General features: G+C 39.3%; 1 protein-coding gene across 7 annotated transcripts in view; it reads right to left on the bottom strand.

Moving 5' to 3' along the window:
• Nucleotides 1-27,196, bottom strand: part of cep112 (centrosomal protein 112) — a 425,679-nt gene that overhangs the window by 144,031 nt on the left and 254,452 nt on the right. For all 7 annotated transcript variants that reach the window (XM_041216547.1, XM_041216546.1, XM_041216549.1 and 4 more), the window contains 2 exons: nucleotides 21,163-21,270; nucleotides 18,706-18,888 (listed from right to left, as the gene is read on the bottom strand). In XM_041216547.1, coding sequence (XP_041072481.1) covers nucleotides 18,706-18,888; nucleotides 21,163-21,270 — 291 coding nt within the window. The remainder of the gene's footprint in view (nucleotides 1-18,705; nucleotides 18,889-21,162; nucleotides 21,271-27,196) is intronic.

The following is a 27,196-nucleotide window of genomic DNA, read 5'->3' as shown; positions in this document are numbered from 1 at the left end:
GTATGGTGTCCAGTATCGCACCAAGGTATATAGATCAGTTATCTAATCTCAATCAGGAGAGCAATGCAAGTCACTTAGTTGGGTGGTGGGAAAATCTGCCAAAGATCCTGGGACAATGCAGAATTCAATCATGTATTTGTGAACATTCAGCAAAGGCAGTTTCAGGCTTAGCTGCAATGCCCCCACAGGTGAATAGCCTGCTGACACTTGCTTTCTAAACTTAGCTATGAGAAATGGTAACTTAGGTGAAATACAGGAAGGTGGCCAATAGCTGCAAAATGGTATTGCAGCAGGCAGCAGTGACTTCAGGAAAACTTGGCCCTTTGTCTGAGGAAGGAGCTCTGTTTTATCAATGGTAATAACTGGAGATGAGCCAACTTATAGTTGGAAGGTAGTGCTCCAAGGTGCAATTTTGCTTACCACACTTGAGAGCGAAGTTGCGGAAAGTCTCACTTAATTTGCTGCATGCAGAAGAACAAAAGTTTTGATCAAGTAAAAGCAGAATTAATGCAGGAACAGTCAATCTATGTTGAAAGTCAGGGATGGATACTGAGAGTTAAAATGTTTTTTTATTGAATTAAACAAGTTTCAGCTGACTGTAGGAGATCCGCTTAAGATGGCTAAGAAAATCAGTGATGTCTGTTGGAATTTGAAAAAATTATTCTTGGGATGTGGGGGGGGGGATGTCGCTGGCAAGGCTGGCATTTATTGCCCAAACCCTATTTTCCCTTGAGATGGTGGTGGTGTTGAACCATGTCCTTGTACTACAGCAATTCATACGGTGGTGGTGCTCCTATGGTGGTAGTAAGAATAGAAAAACAAAATATTTTTAAAAGGCTTGAAACTTGTAGATGTTAATGTTCAGACAGACATGGGCATACATGTCCAAAGGCACAAAAAAGTTAGCATGCAGGTACAGCAACAAATTAGGAAGGCAATTGCATGTTGGTCTTTATTGCAAAGGGATCAGAGTACAAGAATAAAGAAATCTTGCTACAGTTGCACAAGGATTTGATGAGACCAGCCCTGCAATTTTGGTCTCCACATTTAAGCTTGCATTGCAAATGGTACAGCCAAAGGTTCTCTAGATTGGTCCCTGGAATGAGAGGGTTTCCTACGATGAAAGGAGGTGTAAATTGGGCCTATATTCTCTGGAGTTTAGAAGAATGAGAGGTGATGTCATTGAGACATATAAGGTTCTGACGGGGCCTGACAGGGTGGACACAGAGGTTGTTTCAGCTGGCTGGGGACTCTAGAACACTGAGCAGAGTCTTAGGATAAGGACTGAGATGAGGAGAAATTTTTTCACTCAAGGTCCACCCCAGAGGGTGGTGCATTGTTGAAGATATTTAAGGTGGAGATAAATAGATTTTTGGTCTCTCAGGGAATCAAGGGATATAGGGATATAGTTATCTTGAATAACCTCCGGAAATACTCAAAGTCCCTTAAGCCTTTCATGGGATGACAAAAGAATAAAGCCCACTCCGGATTTTAGGATTTTTCTCCGGGCTCCTTGTTCTTTGATCAATTAGCAGCAAAGCATTCTTCTCCAGTCCAAAAGGTGGGAGTGAAGAAAGCATTAGCTTTGGTCTATAGTTCCTATAAGTAGGAGTGTTGCCATTAATTAACATATACCAAAGCCACTGCAGGGGAGTGCATGAAATCATCTTGATGAAGGTCAGAGAGACTGGACCTTTCTTTGGAAGATGGTGAGCATCTTGTCCTGGTGAATAATTCATCATGGAGGTTTTGTGGTTGGTGCTTGGAATCAGAATAGTAGTATGCATAGAATTTAGTTGATTTGTATAACTACTGTATAGAGCAGATAGTATATCTATGAAGACAGGGAAAAAACAAATACAGAGAAAAGCAAGGATGCTAAAAATGAAAAGTCGTCCTATCTACATTACAGAGGCAAAGTAGCCCTTGTGAACAGTCAGCTTATATATTCTGAAGAATTCTAAAAGTGTCCATTTTAAGTAGGTGTATGTGAGGTGAAATGAAAGGAACTGTAAACATCTTTATAAAGTCAATATTTTAAACACAGTGGAGGTGTCTTACTAGTTTAGCAATTTAAGAAAAGCATCTTCCAATTAGCTATACAAGAGCAAGTCAAAAATCCAGAGTGCTTGTGTGCACGGGGAACAGCCAATATGAAGCAGAACCGCATTTAATCATGTTTACTGATTGATTATTAATGATCATGAAAGGTGATCTCAATTTTCCACATAGTCAATCCAGAGCTAATACAAGTGTTCCACGTAGCAGTGAGGTAGCATAAAGGTCTGGGTTCATATATTGTAAAGACCCCAGATCAGCTTCTCTTCAGAATAAGAGAATAAATTGAACAGCAATACCCTTGCCACATTTTTTTTGAAGTGATACATGAAAGGCACACTGACTTTACAGGCTGTTGTTCATTTTATTAAATATTTTACAGTGGTTTTAGGAGAATTCGTATTGCAAAGGATGATTCTGTAGGGTACAGCCTAATTATGATAATTTCAGAAATATTCAACTATCATTAATTTATTTGGTGAAATTTAAAGAAGGTAGTTAGAACTGTTTCTGGCATAGTATCTAAGTGAACCAGTTGTCCTATGCTTGCACGTCCTGCAGTGACATGTATAGTGAATACAAATTAGAAGCTGAATCTTATATCTGTGTTGCAGTTCTCATTTTCTATTCGAATACTGTACTGCAATCTTAAGTCTCAGGTGGATGAAAGAAAAGCATCTCTCTGAATATTAGCTAATGCCACATTTGCAAGTCTTGAGAAGATCAGTCTGCATAAGATCATTTCTAGCAAGCAATATGTGAATTGCTTTGTACTGTTCCACTGATGGAAACTATTCCTGGTCTGGGATTAAACCCTTTTCATCATAAAGCCCCATCTGGTCCTAGGTCCACGTCAGTCAAACCTTTCCCTTTAAACTTACTGCTTTGATTCCAGATCAATTTATTCAACTGCATTTGTGTGACTCAATGAAAGGACAGCATCATTTAAACCAAAAGTACTTCCTTCATGTATCGGCCATAATTAAAAACAATGGTTATGAAGGAATAAAAACAGGCTAATATTTCTGATAGTGCTTCAAAGGCTGACAGCTGTCAGTGGCTTTGAAGATGCTAATCAGAAACGGAGCAAGAAGTTTCAGTTAAGGGCTGTGCCTGGAAAACAAGTCAGCTTATAATGAATTAAACCATCTCAGAGGCATCTTGTGTTTGCAATTTATCAGGGTATGTATTTTCCCGTTTATTGCATGCCATGGTAATTCTTTGGCAGATAACATTTTTGCAAACAGGACCAAAAGAATGCTATATAATTATTCTATATAATTCTATTTAACTAACTCTGATTGAGGAAAGGAACACATTGAAAATCCAGATCTCCTGATGCACGGTATACCATGCACAATCAAAGCATATTCCAGAGGATTTCAGGAATAGATTTGGTTGGTTAAAGATGTTTAAACTTCACAAAAAAAATTAAGATATCAGTCTTAGTGAGAACTGAGGCATCTCAAAATTCAAAATGCCAAAGAGCTGTTGACTTCAACATATGCTTTATAATAATAATAATTATATCTGTAGGCTGCACAGCTTTGGGGAGGATGGCCCTGATAGGCTTGAGAAGTGAAATGGTGGAATCTTAGCAAATACTACAATCAGCTCAGATTAGGGTCAACCTGTTGCAACGATATTGCAAGTTTTACAGGGGAAAAAACGAGGACTAATTTGGGTCCTTCTTAAAAAAAGGCAATGACACAGAAAATGACACATAATAATAACTCTTAAGGAGAAATATATTTTAAAATGATATTGCTAATTGTATCACATCATAATGACAATGTCAAATCACAAAGCAGCAACATACTTTCCCTTGAAAATATACAGATATAGAAATAGAAAGTTAGGGAGTGACAATGAGCTCTGGGAAGGAGGCACCTAATCAAAGGGGTTGGGTTGCACCTTAACAGGACTGGGTGTAGTTTCCTTGTGTGGAGATTCACTAATACGATATGGAAGTGTTGGCACAGGCACGGGCATTAGCATATAGAAATAGAGCACAATAGTGCTCCAGACATTTGGATGTTCAAAAAACTTCATTCACAACCCTACAATTGCTCATGATGATATGACTGCAACTGTCGAGTGGGAGGGCTGAGCAGACGCCTTCAAAATCCAGACCGGTGTCAAGCAAGGCTGTGAGATAGCCCCCATACTACTTTCAATCTACCTGACAGTAGCTATTCACCCCATCAAAGATCAACTGCCTTCTGGTGTCAGTATTACATACGAATGTATGAATTAGGAGCAGGAGTAGGCCACTTGATACCTCGGCCATTTAATAAGATCCTAGATGATCTGACTGTAAACTCAACATCACGTTCCCACTTACCCCCTATAACCTTTCACCTCCTTGCTTTTCAAGAATCTATTTGGGGAGGTGGCAGCATAGTGGTATTGTCACTGGACTGGTATTGCAAAGGCCCAAGGTAATGGTCTAGGGACCAGGGTTCAAATCCTGCCACAGCAGATGGTGAAATTTGAATTCAGTAAAAATCTGGAATTAAAAGTCTAATAGTGACCATGAAACCATTGTCAGTTGTTGTAAAAACCCATCTGGAAGGAAATTTGCTGTCATTACCTGGTCTGGCCGAACATGACTCCAGACCTACAGCAATGTGGTTGGCTCTTAAATGCCATCTGAACAAGGGCTGTTGGGATGGGCTATGCCCATGACCCATGAATTAAAAAAAACTACTTCTGTCTTAAAAATATTCAAAGACTGCTTCCACCGCCTTTTGAGGAAGAGAGTTCCAAAGACTCACAACCCTCAGAGATAAAAATTCTCATGTCTTAAATGGGTGAATTATTTTTAAACACTAATTAAACTTAAACCTTATTTTTAAACACTGACCCTTAGTTCTAGATTCTCCCACAAAAGGAAACATCAGCTTCACATTCACCTCGTCAAGACCCCTCAGTATTAAATACCATCTAGACGGAAGACTCTTTCAGCTCAGTTGCCTCTGTGCCAAAATTAAATTGACCACCATAGATATACATGATCTATAGTTTGCAGATGACTGCAGAGTCGTTGTCCACACTGCATCAGATTTGCAGGTCACTCTTGATCTCTTCAATTCTGCATACAAGAGACTGGCCTGTTCTTGAATGCTGCCAAAACAAAATTCACATCAACCCAGAGCTGATCAGTCTCCACCTCCTATATATGTTGAAGGAGACACTCTGGAAATATGTTGGGCACTTCCCATTCCTTGGCAATCACATCTCTCAAAAGGCCACTACTGATGAAAAGATCCAACGCCGCATTAGGTGAGCCAGCTCAGCCTTCTACAAACTATGGCAACAAGTGTTTGACAACAAAGACCTATGCAAGTCAACAAAAGTCCTAGTGTACAGAGCAGTTGTCGTCACCACGTTCCTGACTGCAGTGAGACATAAGAACACGAGAGAAATTCCACCAGCAAAGCCTTAGTCACATCCTCCGGATTCAATAGGAGGACTATTGAATAAACACTAGCCTCCTCCTTGAAGTCAGCTCCACAGGCATTCAGGCAAAACTCCTGCAAAATTAACTACAAAAGACTGGACATCGAACAGATGGACCTCACCAGGTCCTGTTTCCTTAACTTTCAAAGGGTCAGTGTTCCAGGGGAGGACAAAGAAAATGCTTCAAAGACACTCTGAAGCTCTCCTTGAAGCATGGCAGCATTGACATTCATGACTAGGAGGAGCCTGCTACCTATCTTTCAAAATGGCACCAGCTTGTCCATCAAGCTGTGAGTCCAAACGCCTTAATGAGGCAGAGTGGCAGCAGAGAAGGAAAGAAAATGTAGCAAATTCTGCACTCCACGTTCCATACCTTGTGGGCCTGCCCCATGTGCTCAAAGATCAGTGGGTCAAGAATCGGCCTGTTCAGTCACATAAAGGCCCATGGCAGAAAGTCTCGAACCTGAGCAAGCATCATCCTTGAATAGAAGGACAGCCACCGACGACGATGATAGAAATAGATGAGGAATAAGGTGTATAAAGGAATTAGTGTTGGATAGTTCTAGAGAAATAGTATCTTCTTAAATAGGAGCAGACTAAGAATGACTACGAGAAATACAAACACAGATTTCGAATGCATGTATATAAATGCACAAAGTGTGGTGAATAAGGTGGGTGAGCTTCAAGCACAAATACCTATGTGAGAATATGATGTAGTGGCAATAACGGAAATGTGGCTTAAAAATGGTGAGGATCAGCTGCCTAATATTCAAGAATACAAGTGTTCAGAAAAAAATAGGGAAAGGAAAAAGGAGGCGGTGTGGCTGTATTGATTGGGGAAGACATCGTAGCGATGAAAGCAAAAGGGAAGATATTGGAGTGTTGGAAAGAGGATATCCTTAAGGGTCAAGGAAAAAAATCAGTATGTTTAAGGTTGAGAAACAAAAAGAATAATCACAGAGATGTGCAAGAACTGTAGAGAGGTGATACTGGGGGACTTTAATTACCTAAATATTGACTAGGATAATGTTAGCGTAAAGAGCAAGCAGGGGGAGGAATTTTTAAAATGTATTCAAGGAAACTGCCTTGACCAGTATGTTTTTTGTCTATTTAGGAAGACGACATTGCTGGATATGATGCTAGCGAATAAGGTGGGCCAAGTGCCTGAGAGAGAACACTTGGGCGAAAGGGACCATGTATCGTAAGATTTAGATTAGTAATGGAGAAGAGACAGCTAGGAACAATCTAAAGCAGAACTTCTAAATTGGAAGAGAGATAATTACGAAGGGACAAGAGGGGATCCAGCCAGGAAAAAAATGGAACCAAAGACTGACAGGAGAAACTGCAAAGCAACAATGAGTGATCGTTAAGGAGGAGATTTTTCAGAAATAGGTGGAATACATTTTAAAAAGAGGAAAAGGTCGGGGAACCAAAGCCAAGGGTTCCTTGGATGATGGGGGAGAAAGAGAATGTGATGAAATAAAAAACACTGTCTGCCCTGATACTGGCCTTACAGTGTCTTTGCACATGTGCACATTTGACTTACATGCATAGTTTTCCTCATCAGTTAAGACCAACGGAAGTTCACGTTTTTCCTAAGTTTAAGGTGTTTTTAATCAGCCCCCAGCAGAAATTAAATCTTGAGATAAGCCGGATTTGATCAATTATTAGGGACTAATCAACTACAGTACCATAAATTGCACCGAATCTGCTATTACATAGTGGGTTACGGTTTTCCTGACTTCGGTGGCAGGCAAATCATTAGAATCAATTCTGAGAGCTAGGATAAACTGCCACTTAGAAAGGCATGGATTAATCAGGGATAGTCAGCTTGATTTTGTAAAAGGAAAGTCTTGTCTTACTAACTTAATTGAATTTTTTTGAGAAAGTAACAAGGAGGATCGATGAGGGGAGTGCAGTGAATGTGGTCTACATGGATTTTAGTTAGGGATTTATCAAAGTCCTACATGGGACACTGGAATAAAAAAAAAAGCTCATGGGATACAAGGGAATGTGACAAGTTTGATCCAAAATTGGCTCAGTGACAGGAAACAAAGGGTAACTATTGACGGATGGAAAGCAGTTTCCAGTGGCATTCCACAGGGCTCAGTGTTGGGTCCCTTACTGTTTGTGGTTTATAGTAAATGATTTGGACTTAAATGTGGGAGGCATGATTGGGAAATTTGCAGATGAAACAAAAGTTGGCCATGTAGTTGACAGTGAAGAGGATAGCTGTGGACTCCAGAATGATATCAATAGTTTGGTTGAGCGGGTGGAAAAGTGGCAAATGGAATTCAATCCGGAGAAGTGTGAGGTTATGCATTTTGAGAGAGCAAACAAAGCAATGGAACACACAACAATGGGAGGATATTGAGAAAGTGGAGGAAGTAGGAGGCCTTGGAGTGGATGTCCACAGGTTCCTGAAGGTGGCGGGACAGGTATATAAGGTGGTAAAGGCGGCATATAGAATACTTTCCTTTGTTGGACGAGGTACAGAATACAAAGGCAGGGAGCTAATGCTGGAACTGTATAAAACGCTGGTTTTTGCGTTACAGTTCTGGTCATCACATTACAGGAAAGACATATTTGCTCTGGAGAGCGTACAGAGAAGATTTACAAGAATGTTGCCAGGGCTGGAAAATTGTAGCTTTGAGGAAAGGTTGGATAGGGTAGGATTATTTTCCTTAGAACAGAGGAGGCTGAGTGGTGACTTGATTGAGGTGTACAAAATTATGAGGGGCCATACAGACAGGAAAGGCTTGATTCCCCTATTGGAGAGGTGAATTACCAGGGGGCACAGATTTAAGGTGATTAGCAGCAATATTAGGAAAACCTTTTCACTCAGAGGGTGGTAGGTGTCTGGAATTCACTGCCTGGATTGGTGATTGAGGCAGAAACCCTCAATTCATTTAAAAGGTATCTGGATCTTCACCCGAAATGCTATAACCTGCAAGGCTATGGACAGGGTGCTGCAAGGTGGAATTAGAATGGATGGCTAGTCTTTTTTTCAGCCGGCGCAGACACGATGGGCTGAATGACTTCTTTCTGTGCTGGAACATTTCTACAGCTCTAATTAACAGGCACTTGGAGAGGTTCGAGTTAATTAAGAAAGCCAGAAGAGATTTGTTAAAAAAAGCAGATCATGCTTGACTAATCCAATTTAATTTTGAAGTAACAGAGAAAGTTGATGAGGGGAATGTGGTGGATGTTGTATTTATGCATTTTTAAAAAAGCTTTTGACAAAGTATCACATGAAAAGCTGGTTAACAAAATTGAGGTTCCTGGAATAGCAGGGTCAGTGTCAGATTGGATAAAATATTGGCTTATGGACATTAAAAAGTGAGTAACATTAAATAGGTGTTTTTCAAATTGGAGGATAGGAGACAGCAGGTTCCTCAAGGGTCAGTGCTAGGACTACTGATACCTGATCCTTGCGGAACACCTCTGTCTACTAACCTCCAATCTGAAAAACAAATTTATATAAATATAAATGATTTTGAATACAGAGTAAAATTTCAAAATTTGCTGGTGATACCAGACCTGGAGATGTGGCACTGAGGATGATACAAATCAACTGCAACAAGACATACATAGTCTACCAGAAAGGCAGACAAGTGGCTGATGGAATTTAATAGAGAAGTGTGCGATGATGCATTTTGGTGGAAGGAATAGGGAGAGACAATGTATACTTAATTGCACAGTTTTAAAGAGTGTGCAAGGACAAAGGGACCCAGGATTCATGCATGTAAATTTTTGAAGTTGGCAGGACATATTGAGAGAATATTTAGCAAAGCATATGGGATCTTCGGCTTCATAAATAGAGGTATTGAGTACAAAAGCAGGGAATTCGTACTGAACCTTTGTAAAGCTGTGGTTAGGTTACAACCAGAGTGTTGCATCCATTTCTGGTCACCACACTTTAGGCAGGTTGTGAGGGTCTTTGAGAAGGTGCAGAGGAGTTGCCAGAATGGCTCAAGGGAAGAGGAATTTTAGCTACAAGGTTGGGGTGGAGAGGTTTCCCTTAGAATAAAGATAATTGAGAGGAGATTTGATCAAGGTGTAGAAGATTATGACAGGTTTAGATAAGGACTAGGGGAAACAGATTTAACACTTTAAGTAAGAGATAGAACGGGGATGTGAAGAAGGACTTTTTTTACGCAGTGAATGGTAATGACCTGGAACTGCCTATGAGGCTGGGAGAAGTGGAGGCAGTTAATATTTCGAAAGGAATTTGATGAGTACTTGAGGGAAATAAACTTGCAGGGCTATAGGAGTAGAGCTGGGGAATGGGACTGACTGGATTATTCTACAGACAGTTGACATGGACTCAATGGGCCGAATGATCTCCTTCTGTGCATAATGATCCTATGTTAGAAATAAAATGTGCCCAGGGCTGTGACATAATTAACTCCACCTGCGAGACGAGAACCCCTTATGATTCCTTCAGTAATGAATGTCAGCCGTACTAATGGAAATATGCATCGCCTCACACTGCTATTTATAAGCCATCAGAAAACAACTAGTCTGATATAATATTTAACATTAAAATATCTAGAAAAATCAATACTTTCCACCTTGAAATTCCATTTACCAGTTTGCAAGTTACAATGGCACAAGGTGAACAGTATGGTGCATGGCATAACACTCATTAGACATGAGGTTGTCCGCACAATTTCTCTACCCTCATGCATCTTCACATCATACTGAATAAATTCACTGGCAATTCAGTAATTGTTATTTTTATAATTGCTTTTCCTCCCAGTGTAACACATATTTAAACGTGGTTTTCTATTTGTTACAATTGGGGGAGATATTTATTCTTCAATAGAAATACACACAAACATCATAACATGCTTGTGAATATAACCAATATGAACCTCAATTATTTTTGGAACAATATGGGGTTGAATTATGAAGAATATATAATCCATGGAATTATAATTGATAACTCAGTTGTCATAGTAACAACCAAGTTACAGTCATTCCACTGATAAAATTAATCTTTATATCTTACCCCTCTAACATTACCTCTCTAATTACCTTCCATTCGCAAGTCAATTCTTCATATTTATAGATCTAATCACTTTCTCAGTTTTATTAACACTATAGCAATTCTCACCTGCATTTTTGTCTTTTACTATAGTCCAGTGTTAGTGATTCTCCACAACATTTATAGATATATTTTGGGAATAACATTTGCCAATTGCTGGGCTATTCAGTGGTTTGTCTATCAAATTACTGACAGCAAGCATCTAGCCTATAATGAGAGTCTGGCAAAATAACCATGGAACAGGAAAGAGAGTCTGTGGTCAAGCGATAGAGCAGAGCAGACTCAAATTACTTGTTTTGTGGCTGGCTAATCAGAGATGCTAAAAACAAAGATAAAAACAAAAAAACTGTGGATGCTGGAAATCCAAAACAAAAACAGAATTACCTGGAAAAACTCAGCAGGTCTGGCAGCATCGGCGGAGAAGAGGTGACGATTCGAGACCTCATGATCCTTCGACCGAACTGAGTGAATCCAAGAAAGGGGTGAAATATAAGCTGGCAACCAGCTTATATTTCACCCCTTTCTTGGATTCACTCAGTTCGGTCAAAGGGTCATGAGGACTCGAAACGTCAACTCTTCTTCTCCGTCGATGCTGCCAGACCTGCTGAGTTTTTCCAGGTAATTCTGTTTCTGTAATCAGAGATGCTGTTGTATGAACCAACTAGGATTTTCTTGGTGGCAGTTCAGGGTACCATTTTCTGAGGGCAGCAGTACAACATTCCTGGCAAGAGCTGTCAGCCAGGGTTAACATAGCATGCAGCACCCACAGGTACCCTGAATGGATGCAGAATAAGGTGGCACATCTTAAGGAGTTTCCTCAAGGTAAAATTATGCAACAGTTCCATTTTTTTTAAGGAAGTCACACCAAACATGCATGTTCTTAAATGTTGCCTGTCAAACTGTTCCACATTTATTGTTGGCCCATGCTAAGTCCTCCCACAGCCATCTATCTCTTCCTTTTCTATCGCATATGCAGAAACTCCATCAGGGAATATATTCAAGTTCCATCTTACAAATTACATCCTTAAATTATTCACATCTTTCAAGATTCACATATACAATCACTATAACATAATCTACCTACATAATGTACGGTTACTTACTCCAGCATAGCATGTACAGCAGGGTGGCTATATAGCCACCATCAATGACACCTCTACTATGAGGCATGCAGTAACATGACATTGGCAGCCATTCATATTTAACAGGAAAGGAAATTAAAATGTTGGCTAACCTGACTTATGTCATCGGTTTGATATAAAAAGAGGTAGCACATTGACGATATTGCATTATTTCTGATCTAGCCTGGAAAGAGGGTTGAGGAAAAAGGTGACCTTCAGTTCCTCTGATAATGATGTCCTTTGGTTTGGGTTGGCTGTAGCTGTCCTTATAGCAGCTAACAGTTCTATTGACCTGGAGCCTGCACAACCAGCTTACTATAGTTATTGCAAGGCAGATGTGTCATGTTCTGCAAATATGGTTGCTGGTGTTATCGCACATGTGTGCTGTCTGGCTTTGCACCTCCTGATCTTCCTGACCTGCTTTCTTTCATTCTTTGATGTATTCTATTTCTGAAGCTTCAAACCCAACCAATCAGGAGAAAAATAGCTATCCCCAGTTGTAGACTTGGACTGCATGGTGCCCAGTTTGAGACGATCTGGAAACAGTTTGCCAATCTTTTCAGCTATGTGGGGACATGTGTAAATGTTAATGAGCAAAATAGCTTAAATTATACATCATTATTATACAAATGGTACATCAAACATATTTCAAATATCCTACGCAACTTTCTGTATTACACTTCAACAGAAAGAACAAGGAAACATAGGAATTTTTCAGGGAGACAACATTTCAGAGTCACAATATCTGCAGCCTCTTAAATGACATCTTACCTAATGATCATTTTATTAAATGCCAGCAGATTTGTTATTGACCCCTGTTTCAACACCTTTTTTTAAAACAGAGATTAAACTTAACAGTCTGAATGCAAATCTATACTTGAGCAGCAGAATAATGCATTCTGTACTACATGGCATGCTGTCCTGTTCCTATAAAACAACACATCCTGACTCACTGTGAACAGTGCCACAGGAGATTTGTTAAAATATAAGTAGATAGAAGTAATTACAAGACAGTAATCTTTGACAAGATTACTGACTTCAAATCACTCAGGGTGTCAAATGTTCCATGTAAAATACAGCATTGAAATATTTATTTTAACTTATCATATTTTCAAAGAATTTTACTTAATAGAAGCTCAAAAAGTGGTAACTGCACACATCTGAATCGTTTACTACCACTGGCAAAAGCCTAACCAAAAAGACATGAAAAATCACTGGCCAAATCTTGCTGATAAAACAACAAGTTCACAACACGTCGTTATTAATGTGCAAATTAGCCAGCAAATCCAGGAAAAGAAGAGATAACATGTGAGTCGTGCATCTCCAAAAATTGCTGGTTAATTTATGGCACTCTGCTGTTGGTGTTGCACAAACAGCATCACACCTCCAACTCCAACCTTTTGTTATTTTTAAGAACTTGCTATATTGGCATATTAATTGTCCATTAAATTTGCCGCAAAAATTTAGAGCCGGTACTTAACATAAGTACCTTTTGATGACACAATTATTATTTATCCAATGCTAATCAACCTATAAGGCCCAGAAAAGGAACAATTTAAATGGAGTCTCATTTTTGCATGCAGTAAAATCTTTGAGGTTTAAAACATTCCAATTAAAAAAAAACTTTCTTTTCCTCTTCTCTTCCTTAACCATCTTTCTTTCCCCCTCTTTCTGTACCTGATTTAACTCATATTCACCCACTGCAATACACTCTCATCCTCTCATTTTTTTCTCACTGATTAAGATTGTTGGTCCTGTTGTTCACTAAAGTCCCAGATGCGCCATTGTCCTCACCAGGCCATTAATGGATTGTGCTTCCAGAAACTTACAGGCCAAAAATATTTCAAACTGAAGGTTGAAGGTCAGCTTAACAAATGGAATAGATTGTGAGATGTCTCACTCAAGCACCAGATTGTGAGATGTCTCACTCAAGCACCATTTAGCCCCACATTTGTGAACTTGATGAGGAGGACACCATAAGGCACAGAGGAACATTTAAAGTTTAACAGGATAAACTCATGCTCTTAAAATATAATCAAAGGAACACAGATTTACCGTTCTTGATCCTCAAAAAGTTCTCCTTAGCAGTCACCATAAAACAGTCTGATAGTGTTCTGAAGAAAGGTCACAGGCTGAAAGGTTAACTTTGTTCTCTCTCCACAGAGACTACCAGACCTGCTGAGTACTTCCAGCATTTTCTGGGTTTTTTATTTCAGATTTCTTGCATTCACAATATTTTGCTTTTGTACTACAAGACAGTCCATTGTTCTAATATTTCATCCTTACATTCAGCAATTTCTTGCTGGTATTGCTTGTTGACAAAAGCACCATTGATTACGTTTGAATTGAATCCTTACAATATTTACAAAAAAACAGTTCTAACAATGATAAAATTGGCACTTCTAGGATAAGCTTCACTGCTGCAGCTCTGTTGTTACCTATATGAGGGACTAAGGCCTTACACTGTATAGTTTTGTATAAATTATATGTAGATATGCTCATCACCATTTCTAAAATTTTTAAAGCTGAACAAAAACCTGTAAAATGACAAACAGCATTTGTCTGTGACCCCTCAGCATAAGAAGCCATGTTGCAGTTTCAGGGAAATTCACACCTTGTTATCTCGGAGGAGCTACTAACGACCACTTGCAGACAGCACAGCACAATTTCAAAGGGAGCTGCGCAAAAGCCATTTGTATTTGATTACCCAGGTGGCCAGCGGAGATGGAACATCTACTAAGGCAATGGCCTCTCAAACATTCCTTTTAATCAATAATGGCTAAGGTGTTATCAGCCTAGAACACAAAGCCAATTTCCAGACACTGGATAAACATCCTTTGTTGAAGGCATCATCGAGAGTTAAAGTCATGTGACATGGGCCTCTGGCTTGAGGAACAAGTGATATTGCCTTGCTGAACTGCATAGCTCAGTCTGCTGTTTAACATCTGACTAGCAGGCCACACCAAAGGAGCGCTGGCTTCTTTGTCCAGTGTCTGAGGTTGGACACCAGCCCAAACTACCCTGTTTCTGCTGTACCATTGCCTGCAAGACTGACTCATCTCTGCATGCTTATCTCATCATGCGAAGTCAACACCACTAGAAAAGTGAATTATCCAGCATCAGCTTTCAACCCACCAACCTCCAAGAAGGAATACCTCATTCAACTTTGATTCTGGACTCCGGAACCCACATGCAATAATATTTCTTTTCTCCGTGGTCTCTGTACTGTAAATTCTTCTTTTCTCTATCCCTCTCTTTACTATCTGAATATGAGGGGACGTTGCAATCCTCTTTTGCAATTTGAGTGTGTGCAAATAACCTTTCGAATTCGTCCTATCTCGAGTTTGTTGTGGGATTATTAATAGAAAATTGGATCGCACCAAAACCGAGAAACAAAACACCTTTCTGTTTACGGACAGGCGGTAAGGAGAAATTAGTGCTGTTTAAATTAACCCCTCCTCCTGTCTGTAATACCTAACTGCTTATGGTCATCCTTCAAACCCAAAGGTGATGACCCTGGTTGGAAAGAGAATTAGTCTTGATACATGCGCTGTTATAGCTGATTCAGAGACAAACTCCCCCGGATGTTTCACAGGCAAAAGCACACAGTCTAGGATCAATAACCAGCTGCATTTCATATTTTTCCTTTCCCTTCAAGGGATCAACGTTGCTTGGAACATCTGACACGGTCACATAATGTTTCGTGGTAGCTCATGTCATCAGCGAATATGTTTTTTGTTTTTTCCATTGATATTACATAATTTGAAGTTAGACCAGGCGTCTTCTTTATTTTTATGCTGTTCACCTTACTTCTATTTGTCCTGCTTCAGCTTGTTAACCACATACTCTTGGCCCTAATGAGTATTTCATTCTGTTTTATGCTGTAAGAGGGAGACTGTGACCAAATTCAAGCATGAAATACACGCTCTTCATTCTCACACCAGAACACATACTAGAACATTCATTATCATTAAATCAAGTTTCCTTTATCATGAGTATTTCCAGATCACCAAACTCCAAAACATTTGGTTTGGATTTAAAAGGGTCAGTAGTTTACTCTCAATAACTCAACCTGTCCAGTTCCTCCCCACTTGGTTGAATTCGGAGGTCAGGATTGGTGTTTGATAATGAAGACATCCTACTTTAAATCTTTGAGATTGACTTTTATATACTAAAAGCAGCAGATTTCCAATATAACAGGGGTACCACTATCAAAGTAAACCAGCTTTAAAATTCACTGACAGCATGCAAATGGTTTAATTAAAGATACCACCCTACATCTGCTCTGACAGCTGGCATGGAATGAGCAATGTAACATGGAATAAATCTCTGTGGACAAAGAAATACTTCTTTCTAGTCTTAATAGATTAAAAAGTTAAATTTAGTTTGTTCAAGGCCTATTTGTGCAGTAAGTGACAGATCCATATAGTCTCGCCAAATTGAGGATATACATAATTGAAGGACAAAACCAAATGCTGATCATGTTGATCTTCAAACCTCCACTCAACCTTTGCAATCAACACACAACTTTCACATTACTTAGTTCATTAGTTGTTTTCAATCCAACCTTTAGAAAGTTTTTTCTATGTTTCAGATCATCAAAAATATTTTCAAACCCTTCTTAAACAAATCTAGCATGACATCATTGAGCTGGCCTCCAACCAATCTCAACTGTAACCAACTGAAGTTATCCTTCATCCAGTTATATTTCAATATTTAATTAGGGGATGATCAACTAAACATTACTGAAAGTACTGGCAACCTGAAAAATCATTAACTGCTGGGGCAAACAGCAGCAGCTTGGGAAGGTGGAACGACGATATTTTTAATGTATACAATTATTTGAATTAAACAATTTGCCTCAATGCACTGTTTCAATAGGATAAAACCACTTTATTTGATGGACAGCTGATTTTTCTTGTGACAATACATCATGAAGCCAAACGCTAATGCCATCTGAATATACCCGCTGGAAACAGTGCATCCCTTTACCTGTGCCTCACTAATTTTGTACAACCTGACAGGAATGAAATGGACTCTCAGGAACTAATGGCCATCAGCTCCTGGGCAAAATTAAATAAACAATCTTCTCACACCAAAATTTACCAATTTGTTCAAGTCATTCATTTGTGACTTCAGGAGGCTGTAGTTCATATGAAATGTCTAGGCTTCACGGTGTGCTCCCTTATAAAATTGCTTTTCATCAAACAATCTAATTTGTTTCATGCTGATCACAATACATTTCACTCAAATATGTAATTGATACTATTCAAAAAAACCATGCATGCATAAGTATCCGGAAAATCACAATAAATTTCTTCGTCGTTCTGTCTCAGTTTGCATGCCCACCCTTTCTAAAATACATAAGGGGTTAGGATTTTGTTGGGGTTTCAGCCTTTTCAAGATAGTTTATTTATGAATGTTGAAAATCAAAAGCTCTAATGGGGCACCACAAGCAAACCGGTATGGCCGGTAAAATGGTTTGGCATGCTTGAATCATGTAAATAAAAAAATGGTTGTTGGAAAAATTCCATCTAGTTTAAAAATAATGGACTGGTTCGTGGTATAGTCTTCTGCCCAAAAATGCTTAACAAAAATCAGGTATATGTATAAGTCAATAGAAGAAGCCGCTGCCTTTATGAGAAACTGCATATGGAACCCAGAACCCTTCAAAGCTTCGAGTCCCTCAGCTCAGGCAAAGCAGTCGCTCAGTACAGCAGACCCGCCCTTGCAGAGTGCAACCCTCTTTTTGTTGGAAACCATTTCATATTCATGTTCAATGCCAAACAATTGTGGATCCCTGGAGTTATGGTTCATTCATTTTTTTTCCTAAAAAAATTACTTTAAAAAAAAAATTAAGATAATGCACCGTGTAGTGCAGATGGCTTCAGGTGGAATGAATGAGCAACATGTTAACAGCAGCAACTCATCATGGACATACTGACTGAAAGAAAATAACCCTTCCGCTAACATTTTAGGGTGTTGAACAATTTAAACCTATTTCTGCGGTAAGGAATTCAATGTGCGAGGAAAGAGTAAAATGCTTTAGGTTGCTTCTAATGCATTCATTTCCTCCTTTGAATCAGTATTCCTCAAATACGTGTTTTTGGTCATCAACTGAAAAATTTTAATATCATTTGAGGCTATTTTTGTGCTGGTTTTACTGTACTTGCCGATGATGCAGACATCGAACTTTATCTCACCGCATTCCCTTAATCTTTCTGCAGTGGTTTCAAACAGGCCTCTTTCCTTCCTGCTGATAGAGTTAGGTTTACAGCTCAAAAAACACAACACATCTGAAAGTTTTTTTTATAAAAAAGCTCAGAACTAATCTAAATCATTTTCCATGCTGACAATGCACATTTCATCCGTAAGTTTGATGATTCAAATGTGTCCACAGTTGGGGGTTATTCTGTCAAATGGCTTCCAACAGTGACTCTTAAATTCAAGGATTGGGAAAAAAAGGCAACAAAAAAACTCGAGGGGAAAGCAGTGCTTCTAAACCTCACAAATTCAAGAACGCTCCACAGTCAAGATATCCAGTAGTGCAAAAATGAGGGATTTTGGGGAGAAGGTTTAGGGGAGGGGGAGTGGGGGGGCGGCAGGGGGTGGGAATAAAATTGTGTGGCTTCCCACAGAGCAAAATAAAAATAAATGATAAAACGTGAATATTCGACTTACGCACTTCACAAAGAAAGTATGATTCCCAGTTTACGGAAGAAATCCAAATAATGGAACCATGACTCCAGGTGAAAGTGAAAGGCCAAATTCTATCGCATTAGGGGACATTTTAAATCTGGCAACCTGCAGTTTCTGCAGATTAAGCTTATTTATCCCCATCCGGCATTAGAAGACTCTTACGCGAAGTACTGCACGCCCCCACTAAATCGGCAATCAGGCATGCAATTCCAACGTTCCCAAAAACGTATTGCATTATTACCATATTTGCAAACATTTAAAGTAAGATTTTTTTTATTTAGCATAAATAAAAAAACACATGTCATCCATTTTCACCTGCGAGTCTCGCCTTCTCCATTCCTGAGTCTGGCTTTCATGCTCTACTATGGCGGCGCGAAGCTGTTTCTCCAAGTTATCTATCTCGCGTTCGTGCTCTCGGACCAAGCTGTCTTTTTCCGCGTTGTGCTGCTGGAATAGGTGCGTCTTCTCCTGCTCATGCTCCAGCTTCAATTCTACTATCTGATTGGACAAGGAAGAGTACTGTTCATCAATACCACATCACTGTTACCATGACAACAATTCTTCTGCTGCATTTTTCCCTCTCCTAATTCCTCTTAAATTGATCAATTTGTCAAAAATATTCCTTTCTTTTCTGCCCTAATGCAAAACAAAATTTCTGTGTCATTGTGCCAACACTTCTCTGCAGGTGTTAAAGCACTCCATTGAATCTGCTCATTATATACCTGCTCACTCCTATCGACCCCTCCCACCCCATTTTTGCAAATTGATTATTTTTCCAATTCTTTCCACAATACCTATGAACAGAAAAACAATAAATCCACCAATATCTTTTGTAGAAACTCTAACTACATATATATTATTTCTCTGTAGCACCAATAACTGGCCCAAAACTATATTTTTGTAAAACTGTAAACCTAATCCTTATTTGAAGCGTTAAATGCCGATTTCTGCAGCTATTCAAATTAAAAATGAGGTTTCAATGAAAACACGCACAAAAGGTTTTTTTTCCTTAAATCTTTGCAGAATGGAATTTGGATTTTGTTTTTGTGGAAAAATCAGCAGGTTACAATTCTACAGTTCAATTTCCATGCAGACAAAAATCAACCAATTTACAGTCGTTTTTACATGAAAGCCGGAGCATTATCTCGCTGTCAGCTACGTGATTCTGAAATAAACAGACTTACGTGTTCAGCAGGACGCCTGCTGTGCTTGTAGCTCGCTATGATTACACATAAAGCAGTCTATTCCCCAATATTCTGTTCTCAGTCCCTACCAAGCTGGATACTGTGACCTTGGCCAATCCTCAGCTCTTCTCACTAGGATTGAATGGTAGTATGAAACCGAGGCCTACTTTCTACTGCTTTGATACTAATCCTCCCAGACTGTGCACAATGGCACCCTACCTGGCCTTCTGACTATAGGCAGCTAGGCTGGCTTTGAAGCAGGTGATGAATAGGGGCCTGCAGGATGCCAGATTTCCAGCAAATGCCAGGCCACACAGCTGCTAGGAACAGTCACTTACATTTTTCTTCGGTTTTGGTTGATTTTCGTCGAGATGTCGTTCGGACCAAAAGATATAAGCTCATTTTAAGCACAGACATTCTCTTGTTTAACAGCTGATGGCTAGATCACTCTCAAATGTTTCTACATGCGCAGGGCATTCAAAGAGCACTTAACCCTTAGGCAACTTTCAAACTGAAATCAATTAATAAATTCGACCCCAAAGGATGTCTCGATTCGAACTTTCTTTACGCGTTTTACTATAGACACACTCAATCTTGAAAATGGTAATGCTTTTTCTCCCTTCCCTCCGCACGCAAACAATAAAGCCAAGGTTTGCTGTTTGCGACGACCTTGCTAGTGTATCACTACATTACAAACCCGCATTGTGGAGCACTGCTCTAATATTCATCAGTTTCGATTCCACTACCCTGTACTGAACTGATTCAACGCTGCTTACGTTCATGACGCAGCCCTACATATTTCAATTATTTATTATTTCAAAAAGAAAGATGCTTAAAAAATTGAAGAGGGATTAGGCACGCAGTTGAAGACAAAGAAAAAAGCAATGGCAGGCAACATCTTGAGGTTAGGATTTTTGTGCTTGTCTGTGAGGGGAAGCAAGAGCTTGCAATTTTAAAGCAAAACTGATGCCCAGTTTAAATTAAAACAGGTGCACTGGAAGGGCATTCACAGTTAATGCTAATTAATAACAAATACTTTTACTGATATTATTTTCTTCCTTCTCCCCACCCCACCACAAAAAGATTATGTAGTAACCCTTGTTGTATCTTCTTCAGACATCACTACGCAAAAAGTCACTTTTCACAGCGGATGCTTCCTCTGCTGGCTTGGTCAGCGACGTATGGGAGGTGGATTCATTCTACTTGGACCAGTGCAATGATTGGCCTTGACACGTGTAATGCTTTGCACCTCTTTACTATGATGAATTCACCTTGTCCTTATTCTTCTTTTCATTGTCACCCAGTCATCTTTCTTATAAGGCAAATAGATCTTTGCTCCCATCTCTTTTCCCTCACCCTATTTAAGGCAGCATTGCTGGTCACTTTGTGCAACACACAGTACACTTGAATGTTAAAATGCCAGGTTCCCAAGGATTCTGATATAATGAGTGTAAAGATAATGTGGCAGAAGCAAAACCACTATTGTTTTACACTGAATCCCCAGTGACCAAAATTATTCTAAGCACTTTCTGAAAAAACAGAAAATCTCTGTTTCCATGAAAGTAAAAAAGAATGTGATTATATATACCTGTTGTTCATATCGTTGCTTGAGTTCCTCCAACTGCCAAGAGAATTCTTTTGATTGCTTCTCTCGGACAGATTTTGATCTACTTAGATCTGCCTCAACCTTCTCCATCTATAAAATGCAAAAGAGAGAATTTTTGATTTGACACTGTAGTCATAGAGACAAAAATCTATAACTATTTCACTACACCAAATATGGCTTTAAACAAAGTGTGTCCAAGATGTGATTAAACCATGATTACGTTTCAGCAGCTAATTTTGTTTTCTATTTAAACAAAATCATGAAATATTCTTGACTTTATGAAAACACCAGCAACAGTTAAAAAAATTCAAATTTTAAAAAGAACAAAGTTTAAAAAAATCTGATGACAACGTAAATCAATCAAATCAGGATCAGAAGCAAACTTCAAATGCATTTGCCACTTTCCTTTGCATAAAGGCCTCCTCCAGTTACAGATTCTGTCCCTGAGGCATCAGCAGACTGATCTGAAGAATATGAATTATACAGTGAAAACTGAAACTATCAAAGCAGCAGGTTAACCCATTGTGCAGTTGGTAAAGGATGGTTCGAAGATACAGTGACTGGTTAAAACTGTACTCGTCTTGTATTGTGACTTCAATGAGTGCTGGTAGCACTGACACTGGCAGTGTGATAGTGGATGTTGAACATGTTAGCCAATGTGAATCTCTGGTAATTTCACTGCATTCAGGAATGATACTTCAGGTGTATGAAACTCTCGAATGTTAACCCACATTATTTGCAGCAATGTACTAAGTTCCTAAATCTACTTGAAGATGTTCTTGACAATTTAGGAACATAAGACATAGGAACAGGAGCAGGCCATTCAGTCTTGAGCCTGCTCTACCATTCAATAAGATCATGGCTGATCTGATTGTGCTCTAAACTCTGCTTTTCCATCTGCCCTCCATAACCCCTCACTCCCTTGTCTATCAAAAATCAGTGTCAACTCTGCCTTGAATAAATTCAATGACCCAGCTTCCACTGTTTGCTGGGGAAGAGAATTCCACATACTAATGACCCTCAGAAAAAAAGCTCTCATTTCCATTGTAAAAGAGAGATATCTTATTCTTAAACTATGCCTCCAAGTTCTAGCCTCTCCCACAAGTGGAAACACCCAGGCACCTACCCTTAAGTCTGCTCAGGATATGTTTCATAAGATCACCTCTCATTCTTCTAAACTCAATGGGTATAGGCCCAACCTGTTCAACCTTTCTTCATAAGATAAACCACTCAACCCAGGAATGAGTCGAGTAAATCTCCTCTGAACTGTTTCCAATGCAATTATATATTTTTTCAAATAAGGAGAATAAAGCTGAACACAGTACTCCAGATATGGTCTCACCAATGCCGTGTACAGATGCAGTAAACCTTCCCTACTTTTATATCCCATTCCCCTTGCAATAAATGCTAATGTTCCATTTGCCTTCCTAAATACTTGTTGTACTTACATACTAACTTTTTGTGATTCATGACGAATAAAAAAGGGGCATATTATCTAAATGGTGAGAGATTGCAGAGCTCTGAGGTGCAAAGGGATCTGGGTTTCCTAGTGCACGAAAAAGTTAGTCTGCAGGTGCAGCAAGTAATTAACAAAGCTAATGGAATGTTATCGTTTATTACGAGGGGAATTGAATACCAGAGTAGGGGGGTTATGCTTCAGTTTTACAGGGCATTGATGAGACCACATCTGGTGTACTGTGTACAGTTTTGGTCTGCTTATTTAAGGAAAGATGTAAATGCATTAGAAACAGTTCAGAAAAGGTTCACTAGATTAATACCTGGAATGGACGGGTTATCAATGAGGAAAGGCTGGACAGGCTAGACTTGCATCTGCTGGAGTTCAGAAGAGTAAGAGGCAACTTGATTGAAGAATATAAGATCATGAGGGGCCTTGACAGGGTTGATGTGGAAAGAATATTTCCTCTTGTGGGAGAATCTAGAACTCGGGGTCGCCCATTTATGACAGAGATAAGGAAAAAAAATTCTTTCAGACGGTTGTGAGACTTTGGAATTTTCTTCCTCAAAGGGTGGTTAAGGCAAAGTCCTTGAATATCATTAAGGCAGAGGTAGATATATTCTTGATAAGTAAAGGGGTGAAAGGTTATCAGGGGTAGGCAGGAACATGAGGTCAAAATCGGATCAGCCGTGATCTTATTGAATGGCGAAGCAGGTTTGGGGGGCCAAGTGGCCCACTCCTGCTCCTAATTTGTATGTTCGCATGTACTAGTACACCTGGGTCCCTCTGTACCATCAAGTTTGGCAATCACTCTCCATTTAAATAGTACACTACTTTTCTATTCTTCCTGCCAAAGTGGACAAGTCCACATTTTCCCACATTATACTCCACCTGCCGAATTTTTGCCCACTCACGTAACATGTTTAGACCCCTTTGCAGACTCTATACCTCTTCTTGTTGACCTAATTTCCCACCTATCTTTGTGTCATCTGCAAATTTAGCTACTATACATCTAAATTATTGATGTAGGCTATAAATAGTCGAGGTCCCAGCACTGATCCCTGTGGTACTCCACTAGTTACAGCTTGCCAATCCTGTTCCCTACTTCCTGTTAGCTAACCAATCTTTTATCCACACTAATATGTTACACCCTACAATATGTTCTCTTATCTTGTGCAGTCACATTTGATGTGGCACCTTATCAAATGCCTTTTGGAAATCCAAGTGCACCACATCTATAGGTTCTCCTTTATCCATCTTGTCTGTTACTTCCTCAAATACTCTAATTAGTTGATATGATTTCTCTTTCACCAAACCCATGTTGACTCTGCCTGATCAAATTATGATTTTCTAAGTATCCTGTTATAACCTCCTTAATAATAGATTCTGGAAATTTCCCTATGATAGATTAATTTAATGTTAGTTCACAAATGACAGAACATCAGCATGGTTTAATGGTCCAATGGATTACTCCATGGTGTGGTAGGAAGCTGGTTTTCACCTGTGATCCCTCGCACAATAAGTTGGTGATGTCGTCCATGCCAGAGAAGGGTCCTCAGGAGGGATTTAATGTTTTGCCAAGTAGGGTAGAACAGGTCACGGAAGAGCAACCATACTCTCATATAGCTCCACGCAACTAAATCAGGGGTGGTGGAGACCCAGTAGTACTGGTCTGTTCCAAGCCAAGTGATAGGGTAGTGTCTTTTGGAGACAATCAAATAATGACCACAAGAAAAAAAAATAAAATAATAAGGAATGAAGATAAATAATTTTCAATGTTTTTTGACTCATAATTCACCAACAGCGACTGGACATGTAAACTAAATGTTCTTCATCCACACCAGGGATACCTACTAATACTTGCCATCAAAGCTCAAAGGTATTTTCACAACCTTCCTCTCCCATAAAGCCCTTTGCACCATAGACACAAGCCTGCATTAAAAGTTGTTAACAAGTTCAGTTGGTGAGACCATCAGAAATCAGTTACAAGCTACAAGAGATGTAGTTCTGTGCAATGGGCCAATTACTGCTACTTCCTCAGTATACGGGCAAACCTGCCAATGTCAAACACAGCACTGAGTTGAGCATCACTCTATTTTGGTCTAAAAATGCAACTTGTCACTGAAAGTTTCAGGTATTTAAATGCACATGAGGTCCTTGTCTCTCATGCTAGTCATGCCCACTGCTTTATACTTTCCCAGATTGGTGACAGCTCTGTGAAGGTCAATAATGACAAAGTGAGGTTGAAAATCTCTCAAAGATCCTCAGTGAACTTAAGGTTAGGAGTCTCATCTTCTGCTGTCAGAAATTACTACCTCAGTTAAATGCTTTTTTTTTAAAAATCGTGCTATTATGCATTAATGGCATTTTTAGTATTTCACTGTATAACCAGCTCACTCAGACTACAAATATTAAAGATCAGTTATCCAGAGCACACAAAAACTAGTAGAGGAAAGGGGAGGAAATTAATCTGGATCTGTTTAAAATTGTGTCTCATTATGGTGCAACTAGCAGTTTCAACACAGGTCTGAGGTCCAATGCAAAGGAAAGCCAGACTATCAGGATTAGCTGTGAGAAGCATTGCATTCCCAGCCAGCAACCATTGGAGTAAGAGAGAATCACCAATGCACACCATACCTTGTGACAAGTTCACCTTCCTAGCAGAATTCTACAAACATGATGAACACTCTAGGACTAAAGACCAAGTAGGTTTCTCCGCCTGCTGAATGAGTGGTACCCCAGCATAGAAATGATAACAAAGCCAATGGACACAATCAAAGGATGGTGCAATTCCAGGAAAATGTGGCTCTGCATAAACACTTGAACATTAAATTAGAAAAAACAGACTACCTGCACTGCCCTTCACTCAATCAAATGACCGGAATTTTGTTCTACCCCAGGGAAAAGGGGAAATAGGAAAAAAAGAGAATGGGAAAATGTAAATATACAATGTTTATATTCAAAGAGATCTTAAGGTTAAAAAATATTGTTAATTTTAATTATTCTATATGAATGACTGTTTTGAGTTTCCTCCCCAACTCAAGTTTATCTTAAGGCATCAGCTTTATTGCACTTTCAACCTCAGTGTATCATTCTTAATCAACTTTCTAAGAGAAGTGAAGAAAGCCAATAAAAAAAATCTTGTGCAGAGCAGAACTTGAGAGATAATCTCCATTTTGATGTAACAGCAACTTGCTGGAGATCCATCATCTCAGGTCTCCTGAGCAGTAAAAGACATACCCGTTTGATTTAAGCGGTTATACAATCATCAGCTAGCTGCCTGAAGATGTCTCTTTCCGAGTCCTGGAAACTTGTGCTTCAGCTCAAACCCAATTAAATATTCAGCATCAGCTGTGGCTCTGGTTTTTGGTGTGAGACATGAACAGTGGCATGGTAGCTTTATGGGCTTTCTTTGTAAGTGAAAATTTGCACAATTGAAACACACTGCAAATTTCTTTGTACCCCATCCATCTATCTGAAAATAGCTGAGAAAACAAATCAAGGTAGACCTTCAACTTGAGCTGGAGCATCTTCATAAATATGCCTCATCTAATGCTGAATCCAGTCCACACTTCTCAAATTCCACTAAATCCGGGCACTGAAATCACATAGCGTCAAGTGTCTAATGGTTGAGGATTAGTGTACAAAATCTGAAAAATGAACATTTGACTTATCTGAGGCTTAGATGCCTGACAACTATGCTTCACAAAAGTGTGCACTTTCCAGCTAAATATTTCCACATGCAAAAATAAGTCTGATTTGAAAAACTTGATTTTTCTTGCAGTCAAATAATTTTTGTTCATATATTCACCAGATGGCGCTGCACTGTGCGCTGGGAAATAATGGGTTAATGACTACAGTATTCTGCTTGAAAACAAATCTACTCCATTAATTTCCCCAATTTATCAGAATACAGTTTAATTTCCAATAAAGCCTAAGCTATCCCAATCTTCAGTCAACTACAAACAAAGGCTGTGATGACAAGAAAGCTGGTGATGTTAAACTGCTAATGATGAAACAGATTTAGTTTCTGGTCTGAAAGTTACTGTGTTGGACTTCATAGCTTACCTCACTTCAAAGCATGTCAGTTGGAAGCAATCTATTCTTATGCATCAGAGCTGGGATCAATTAGTAACAGTGGAAAACTGAATTCCTTACAAGAGTGTTTCCTGATTTGAAGCTAAATTTTTTTCCCTTGGCAAAATGAACTCATCCTTAGGAACCAATGGTGCTGTAGGGATTATGCAACCCACAAAATCCACACTTCCAAAGTAATTACACGGTCAACTTTCAGTGTGATTTCAGGATGAGCATGAGGTGCTGTCAAAAAAAACAGCCTGAAACAGCTGAGGGTACAGACTTGCCATTACCACCAGGGACCATATCATTCCTCTCATCCCTAATTTTAAGGCAAAAGTAAAGCCCATAAACTGTGGTGAAATACAAGAAGAGGTTTGTGGATGAAACCAAGTATTTAGCACCATTATGAGGACTGCTTCTGTTTAGAAATGTGTTGAAAAAGAAAACACTTGCATTTATATCACACCATTCATGATCTAG

Source organism: Carcharodon carcharias, chromosome 22 (genome assembly GCF_017639515.1).
Source record: "Carcharodon carcharias isolate sCarCar2 chromosome 22, sCarCar2.pri, whole genome shotgun sequence".
Lineage (NCBI taxonomy): Eukaryota > Metazoa > Chordata > Chondrichthyes > Lamniformes > Lamnidae > Carcharodon > Carcharodon carcharias.
This window is presented reverse-complemented; position numbering and strand designations above follow the sequence as displayed.